Source organism: Octopus bimaculoides, chromosome 18 (genome assembly GCF_001194135.2).
Source record: "Octopus bimaculoides isolate UCB-OBI-ISO-001 chromosome 18, ASM119413v2, whole genome shotgun sequence".
Classification (NCBI taxonomy): domain Eukaryota; kingdom Metazoa; phylum Mollusca; class Cephalopoda; order Octopoda; family Octopodidae; genus Octopus; species Octopus bimaculoides.
Window position 1 is genome coordinate 16396169 of NC_068998.1, and position 9013 is coordinate 16405181.

At 38.5% G+C, this 9013-nt stretch overlaps 1 protein-coding gene across 1 annotated transcript in view; it reads right to left on the reverse strand.

Annotated features, from left to right (window-relative positions):
• Positions 1 to 9013, reverse strand: part of LOC106871188 (coiled-coil domain-containing protein 177) — a 56875-nt gene that overhangs the window by 13261 nt on the left and 34601 nt on the right. The window contains exons 7-8 of the mRNA XM_014917524.2: positions 1911 to 2076; positions 670 to 858 (exon numbers count right to left, since the gene is read on the reverse strand). Coding sequence (XP_014773010.1) covers positions 670 to 858; positions 1911 to 2076 — 355 coding nt within the window. The remainder of the gene's footprint in view (positions 1 to 669; positions 859 to 1910; positions 2077 to 9013) is intronic.

The window sequence follows — 9013 nt, forward strand, 5'->3', positions numbered from 1 at the left end:
TTGTGGTTTATTCAAATTATTTCCGCCTCTCGAGGAAGTATCATAATTACCAAATGGCAACTGAGACCAGTTCCCCTTGGGAAGGGGGAAATAATCACAAGAATTCTCCAAAGCTGACAAGCCAAGGTTTATTGTCCAGAGGTATAAGAGGATAGTCAAAAGCACATGCTTCTGGCTCAGTAGCCATCATCAGAGCAACAATTGTTTGACCTTATCTCCAGTAGCCAAGGGACTTAGACTAATACAAAAAAAATATAGGATTCATTTATGGCCTGGGTAATTTGCATAATTTAAACAAAGATGAGCTAAGTAGAGAGAGAGTGGGGAAGAACGAGAGAAAGAGAGAGAGAGAGAGAGAGAGAGAGAGACTTGACGGTTTATGTTGCTCACTTGTCTAAAATAACAATCCATACTGTAGCTTATATGCCAAAGGGGGCAGTAGGGGCAAGGGGGTGAAGGAGGCAAGGGCAACACTTTTGAGCTGCATGTATTTTTTGTGAGTGCTCAGGGGGTGAGATGGGGTGGGTGGCAAACTCAAGGGCAGCTCCAGCTGGCACACGCTCTAGCTACACCTGTGCAACAACATATTCCATCTCATGCTCTAACAATTCTTCCAATTTATTGCTGTATGCAGCCATTATTTAGGAAAGGTTAATTAAACAGACTTACATTCAGGTTTCTCTCAGATTTTAAATTAGTAACTCTTATCATCTTTCTTCTGATATTCTCCAAAGTGCTTTTCACCATTTCTTCTTGTCTTTTTTCTCTCTCCCACTGATGATGCAGCATCTGTCGTCTCTGGCAGCAAGCTCTTTCATTTTCTCTTCTGCTCTTCATCACATCCAGAATTTTCTGGTCCTGTACAGAAATGCAGACACACATAGAGGAGCAGTAGTGACAAGATATTTATTTTTGGTTATTTCGCTGTGTATAGTAGTTATATAAATTTGGTTATATAGTGTGTGCATATGTGTGTGTGTGTGGATGTGTGGGAAGAAGTTTGCTTCCCAGCTACATGTTTCTGAGTTCAGTCCCATGTTGTAGCACCTTGGGTAAGTGTCTTCTACTATATCCTCAGAGCAACCAAAGCTTTTTGAGCGAATTTGGCAGATGGAAACTGAAAGAAGCTTGTCGTATGTGTATGTGTGTTTGTGTCCCCTCCCCGTAACTTAGTTCAGGAAAAGAGACCGATAGAATAAGTACCAGGCATTAAAAAAAAATAAGTACTGGGGTCAACTCGCTTGACTAAAAATTCAAGGCAGTGCCCCAGCATGGCCCCAGCATGGCCCCAGCATGGCCCCAGCATGGCCCCAGCATGGCCCCAGTTTAATGACTGAAACAAGAAAAAGATGAAATATATATATATGTATATTGAGTAGGCCGAATAAGTCCATTCAGTTTTTGAAGTGGAAATAAGTTTTAAGCACAAAACAATTCATTCAATCAATGATATTATTCTGTTTTGTTCCACTACCTGGAGGTTGGTAATCAATATATTATTTAACTACATCTGGATGCATGTAGGTTCATTTTTGATATGCTCATCTATTGTGTATGAAAAAAAAAGAGAAGAGGAAAAAAAAGGGGGGGGAAAAGTGCTGACAGTAGATGAAGATGATGGTGATGATGACAATGATACTGGTGGTGGTGGTGGTGGCGGCGGCGGCGGCGGCAGTGGTGATGACAACAATTATTATACAGTTATTAAATAGTCCCTTACTCCCTTCTGTAGGAAAAGTAAACAGAAAGTTTCATATTTGCAGCAAAGAATTAATTTGCAAATACCTGACTTCACAGATTCATCCTACATACAACAACATCTTACAACCCTCCCACAAAAGAAAAAAAAGAAGAAAAACACTCAATGAAACTATGAAATATAATTCCATTTCCTTGAATTATTATCTCACCTTGGGAGTCAATTTCAGATGACCTTTTGACTTTGATGCTAATTTCTCTTTCCTACTGTTGTAACTGTCCAATGATGCACTTTTCTTCTCAAGACTGCTCAGTAATGGTTCCCTTTTAGGAGATGACCGTGCACTGGATGGCAGTGAAGACCCAGCAGCACTTTTCCTACATTAAAAAAAAAGGGGGAAGTAAAACATAAGATCAATTTGGTGTCTTTTTATATTTCTTAGACTGACCAGGGAGGGACAGAACTTGCAAATTTTACAGAATAACTTACCACCATCTTCTCACCTGAAGGTCCAGTCTTTTTTGTAGTGTGATGGTTTGTGTGCCTCAATGAACCCTGAGAGTTACGCCAGCGGGGCATAAGCTCCTAGTCGGGCCTCACATGCTGGACATGTTAAAAGACAGAGGCCAGAGTAATAATCTTTCTACTATAGACACAAGGCCTGAAAATTTAGGGGAGAGGGATAGTTGATTACATTGACCCCCAAAAGCTCAACTAGTACTTATTTCATCGACCCTGAAAGGATGAAAGGCAAAGTAGACCTTGGCAGAATTTGGACTCAGAACATAATGACGGACAAAATGCTAAGCATTTTGCCTGGCATGCTAACAATTCTAACAGCTTGCCACCTTAGAGGCCAGAGTAATACGGACCATCACAAACACACATATATCATCGTTATCATTATCATCATCATCATTTAACATCCATTTTTCCACATCTGCATGAGTCAGACAATTTTTATTGAGGCTGATTTCTATGGTTGGATACCCTTTCTGCTTTTGAGCAAGGTAATATTTCCACACAGCCAGAGATGTTTTCCAAAGAGGACAGGAAACAAATAACAGTGCTTTTATGGCAATGATGCACGTTTACAACCATCACACAATGTCAAGACATACACACATACATACATGCAGGGGTTGGACAAGATAATGGAAACACCTTAAAATTTCAAACAAATTTATTTTAATATGGAGTAGGACCGCCTTTGGCAGTAATTACAGCTTCAATTCTACGAGGCATGGACTTATACAAAGTTTGAATTGTTTCCAAAGGAATTTTTGTCTATTCTTCAGCTAAAATAGTCTCCAGTTCTTGTAGTGATGATGGTGGAGGATATTGACTCCTTACTTGTTTTTCTAAAATGCTCCATAAATGTTCAATAATATTGAGATCTGTGGACTGTGATGACCAGATAAGATTTTGAATCCCTGAACAACTATACGTTGAAGGTGACATGCTCATTGTGACTCCAGGCAACAAGGTTATCATGACTCCAGGTGACAAGGTCATCTTGACTCTCATGAACATCTACATGTTCGTACTGAAGATGACAAGATCATCTTGACTCCCATGAAAATCTACATGTTCATATCAAAGGTAACAAGGTCATTTTGAATCCCTGAACATTTGCATGTTGATGTTGAAGGTGACAAGGTCATTGTGACTCCAGGTAACAAGATTGATTCCCATGATGCTGAAGATGACAAGGTCATCGTGACTCCAAGGGACAAGGTCACCATGACTTCAGGTGACACAGTTATCATGACTCCTATAAACATCTACTGAACATTTATATGTTGGGATTGAAGCTAACAAGTTTATCAGGATTCCAGATGACAACATCATCTTGATTCCATGAACATCTATATGTTGATATCGAAGGTGACAAGGTCATTGTGACTCCAGATGACAAGGTTACCATGACTCTAGGTGACACAGTCATTATGACTCCTATAAATGTTTACATGTTCATTCAGAAGGTGACAAGGTCATCTTGGCTTCCTGAACATTTACATGCTGATGTTGAAGGTGACATGGTCATTGTGACTCCAGGTGACAAGGTCACCATGACTCCAGATGACACAGTCATCATGACTCCTATAAACATCTACATGTTCATACAGAAGGCAACAAGGTTATGTTGACCTCTCCTGAACATCTACATGTTCATACTGAAGGTGACAAGACAAGGTCATTAAAATTCCACTGAGCATTTGTATGGTGGCAAGGTTATCATGACTCCAGGTAACAAAGTCATCTTGACTCCCCTGAACAACTACATACTCTTTTACTTTTTTACTTGTTTCAGTCATTTGACTGTAGCCATGCTGGAGCACCGCCTTTAGTCGAGCAAATCAACCCCAGGACTTATTCTTTGGAAGCCTAGTACTTATTCTATCGGTCTCTTTTGCCGAACCGCTAAGTTACGGGGACGTAAACACACCAGCATCGGTTGTCAAGCGATGTTGGGGGCACAAACACAGACACACAAACATATATACACACACACACACACACACACATATATATATACATATATACGACGGGCTTCTTTCAGTTTCCGTCTACCAAATCCACTCACAAGGCTTTGGTCAGCCCGAGGCTATAGTAGAAGACACTTGCCCAAGGTGCCACGCAGTGGGACTGAACATGTTCATATTGAAGGTGAAAAAGCTCATAATGACACCATAGTACAGACACTGATATTGAAGATGAGGAGATCACCACAAGTCTTCCAAGTATCCATGTTACACATTGAAGGTGAAGATGATGAGGTCACTATAACCTTCAGTGAATATCTTCGTGTACCATACTCTCACTAATGGTTTTAGATGCTTGCTTAGTTGTGAGCAGATACAAACACCTTGATCTTACTGGCCAAATCCCAACAGAGCATCCCTGATCATAACCATTACATGAAGTTAAGGCTACAATCAGCAATGGGTTGTTACTTTATTTATTGATGCCACTCCCATCCCAGAAGGACAAAAGGCAAAGTTGACTTTAGTAAGATTTGAACTCAAAGTACTCAGTGTGGGAAGAAATACAGCAATGATCCTGCATGGCCACAGCCTTAGGGCTGAAACGTATAAAAGAATAGAAGAAAAATGATTCTACCAATTGACAACCTTACAAACACACACACACACACACACACACACATTCACTCACAGATCTTTGAGTACTTTAGTTTAAGTGACGGGAAATAGCTTCTTTTTGAACTGTCACCAAGTGGAATATGCGTGTGTGTGTGTGTGTGTGTAAAGGTGCATGGCCTAGTGGTCAGGGTGTTGCACTCACGATCATAAGATCATGGTTTCAATTCCTAGACCCAGTTGTGTGTTGTGTTCTTGAGCAAAACACTTCATCCCACGTTGCTCTGCAAACATTTCAACATCCAACGTGTGGCACACCTGTGCACCTGTTCAGACAATGTCGATTTGATGAAGGAGGTGAGCTTAATTTGCAACATGAGCATTTGATCATTATAAACAAATCAATTGTGCAGGTCGTTCAGCAGAAAGCTGAACACTCATATGTTGACTTTTTTGGAAATGTCCATCCTATACATATGTATGTGTGTATGTATGTATGTATGTATATATATATATCAGGTTTGTTGCTAGAATAGATAGACTAATTAGTTCATAGACATGCAGATAAACACACACTCTCTCTCTCTCTCCCTCTCTCTTATAGACAAACATACAGAAACACAAGCACTTGCACATACAAACAGACACACACATAGAAAAATACTCACAGACATATAAAAGCATACTAGACAGCGCTGTTAACGAAGAAATAGAGAAGATAATATAAAAATAACACATTCGTAAAATCCATTGTAAAAAAGAATAAAAGTATCCAGTGGAGGGAGATTATAACAATTGGTGGATTATAAGCCACGTGAGGAGATTGAAACCAATGGGGAGAGATTACATGTTGTGTAGGAAGAATTATATTAAGTGGGGGGATTATATCCAACGGAGAGATTATCATAAAGTGTAGATAAACAAATTTAAAACATTCTCATTAAATCTACTCTTATTTAATTATCAACTTGATTCTTTCCTAGTTCAAGGTTAAGATTAAGTTAAGTTGTTTAGGCCCAGATCAAATCTGATCATGCAGACCTTGCAATCAAAGGTATACCAGCTGTGTTCATTCCATCATTTGTTTGTTTTTAGTTTTTTTCTTTGTCATTTTAAATCTTTTTTTTTTTTTACATTTCTTATTTTTTCAGACATGGAATTCTCTCTCTCTCTCTCTCTGGCCAGGTATCCATGTACCTCCTGTACAGCAAGACTCCTGTTTCTGTCTCTGTCTTTCTGTCACACTCTAAACTTCCTTCATCCAACACAAGATCCCCTCCTCCTATGCTCCCTCCCCTCTCAAAGGATCTTTGTCTTGCAAGTTACTTGGTGACCCTACCAGTGCTGGTGCCACATAAAAAGCATCCAGTCCACACTGTAAAGTGGTTGGTATTTGGAAGGGCGTCCAGCTGTAAAAACCATGCCAAAACTAGCCTCGCTTGTGCTGGTGCCTCATAAAAACCATTCAGTTCACTCTTGACTGAGTGGACTTATACAAATACAATCAAACATTCTAACCATGACCATTTGAAATTTTTCGGGCATTGTGTACCTTAGACTACATTTTCAAATGTACCAGGGTTTTGGATGGTTATTTTCTTAAGATAATAGGTTGTGATATGAAGGAAATATGGTGGCTATTTCTAGCAGGTCAAAGGACCATATGATTTAGGGTAGATTTAGTTGCTATTTCTAATAGGCAAAGTGACTCATACAGAGATCTCATTGTTGACTGGGATAATATGATGTTCTTACTGTTGTTGTTATTGTTGTTGTTGTTTTTAGCCCCAGGTCAACCCCCATAGAACACAGACCTATGTTCAAATGTCAGCCATGACTACCACACTGTTTTTGTAGTATTCTATCTGGGATGACATTATTTAACCCTTCCGTTACCAACCCACCTGAAACCAGCTCTGGCTCTGTAGTACAAACGTCTTGTTTTCATAAGTTTTGAATTAAAAATCTTCCACCAAATCTTCATCACAATTTATGTTCCTAACACTAGCTGAATGATAACCAAGTTATTTTACTAAATTCTTTGTTATATTTAAATAATTGAAAGAAACACAGAGCAACTCAAAATAAATACGGTAACAAAAGGGTTAATGTGTCCTTTATTTAAGATGATAGAGTGTGAGTTTACTGTTATTTCTAGAAGGTAAAGCAACCATACAGAGGTCTCTTTGCTGAGAGTGGTGGTGGTGGTGGCATGATGGGGGTGGGTTGGAGGTTGGAGTTGGGGCTGTGGTAATGTTGGAAGTAGTGAAAACAGTAACACTGAAGAGACAGTCAGTTGTAGAATTAAAGGTTTTCCTAGCATCTCAGTATACATAATATTGACGAATAACTATTTCGGTAGAGTCTCAAGGTTAAACAAATGTAAGTGTATGTGTGTGTGTGTGTCTGAAGAATGTCTGTGTGTGTACGTATATATATTGGTCTCAAATTTTAGCACAAGGGACTAAGTCAATTACATCAACTCCAGTACTCAATTGGTACTTTGGTACTTATTTTATCAACCCTGAAAGGATGAAAGACAAATTTGACCCCAGCGACATTTAAACTCAGATCATAAAGTTGGAAGAAATGGCATTAAGCACTATTTCCAATGCAGTAACGATTCTATCAACTTGCCACCCTGTGTAAATATATTATATACTGTATGTATATGAACGTAAACATCTGTACGTATGTATAAATATATATATATATGTGTGAGTGTGTGTGTGTGTGTGTGTGTGTGTGTATGCACATATATATATATATATATATATATATATATATATATATATATATATACTTTATTTAAAAGCAGCAGAAATATAATAAAAGACTGTTACTCGGAATTTCACGTTCCCGTTCATCGGACAGTTTTGTTATATTTCTGCTGCTTTTAAATAAAGCATATTACTCTACCTCTGGTATTTGAGTACTCTTTTTTCCACCTTGTTGCACATTTATGTGCTTACTCCGGTATATATATATATATATATGTGTTATCATTACTAATTGTAACTTAGGGTGCCAAAGCACCTACGTTGCAAGAAATAAGAGCTAAAAACTCTTAATATTGTAAGAAGCGTGCAATATACATATACTGACAAGGGAGATATTTAGCCCATGAGCATCTCGAGGGGGTCAATAAAATAAGGACCAGTTGAATACTGGGGTCAATGTAACTGATTTGCCTCTTTCCTAAAACTGCTGACTGTGCCAAAATTTCAAACTACTATATGAATGAATGCATGTATGTATGTATGTGTGACATGCAAATTAGAGAGTTGCATCTCCCACTAAGAACCCAAGTTCAACCATGCTTTGCTCCAGCTGGGTTGGTTTCCATCCTGTTGCGCCAATAATAATAGGTATGAAACTGAAAGTGTATCTTGGGTACTAGATTTGCAAACTCCTTATAAATGGTCCATAGACATTTTCTTTCTCCTGTATTTTCTGACCCCACTGGTGTCCAGAGAGCAGCTGGTTTTCACAACAGAGCATATTTTTTCTTGACACCCCATACAATATCTAGCCAATTATGTTTTAACTTGGTGGCTTTAATTTATAAGCTCCACCAAAATTCCTTTGACCCATGTGTCTCAATATAGTCAATTTTATCAGTATTTTCTTTCTTATCTGGTTCCAAACTGTTCTGGCCACCACATCATGTCTCATGGAAAGATAATATCTTGAAGACACTCTCTGGCAGTTGGCAATAATTTAGTTGATGCTACCAGTTTTAGAATTGCACAGCCTACATTTGTTGTCAGTCGATGTTTGCTACTTTTTATGCTGTATGTATGTATGTATGTATGTATGTATGTGTGTGTGTAGGCATGTGTATATGTATGTATGTATGTACGTATGCATGAATGTATGCATGCATGTATCTATGTATGTAGGCATATGTATGTATGCATGTGTGTATGCATGCATGTGTATGTATGTATGTATGTATGTACATATGCATGTGTGCGTATGTATGTGTGTGTATATGTACGTATGTGTGTGTATGTCTGTACGTGTATGTGTGGGTCTGTATGTGTATGTATGTATGTGTGTGTGTAGGCATGTGTATATGTATGTATGTACGTATGCATGAATGTATGCATGCATGTGTGTATGTATGTAGGCATATGTATTTATGCATGTGTATGCATGCATGTGTATGTATGTATGTATGTATGTACATATGCATGTGTGTGTATGTATG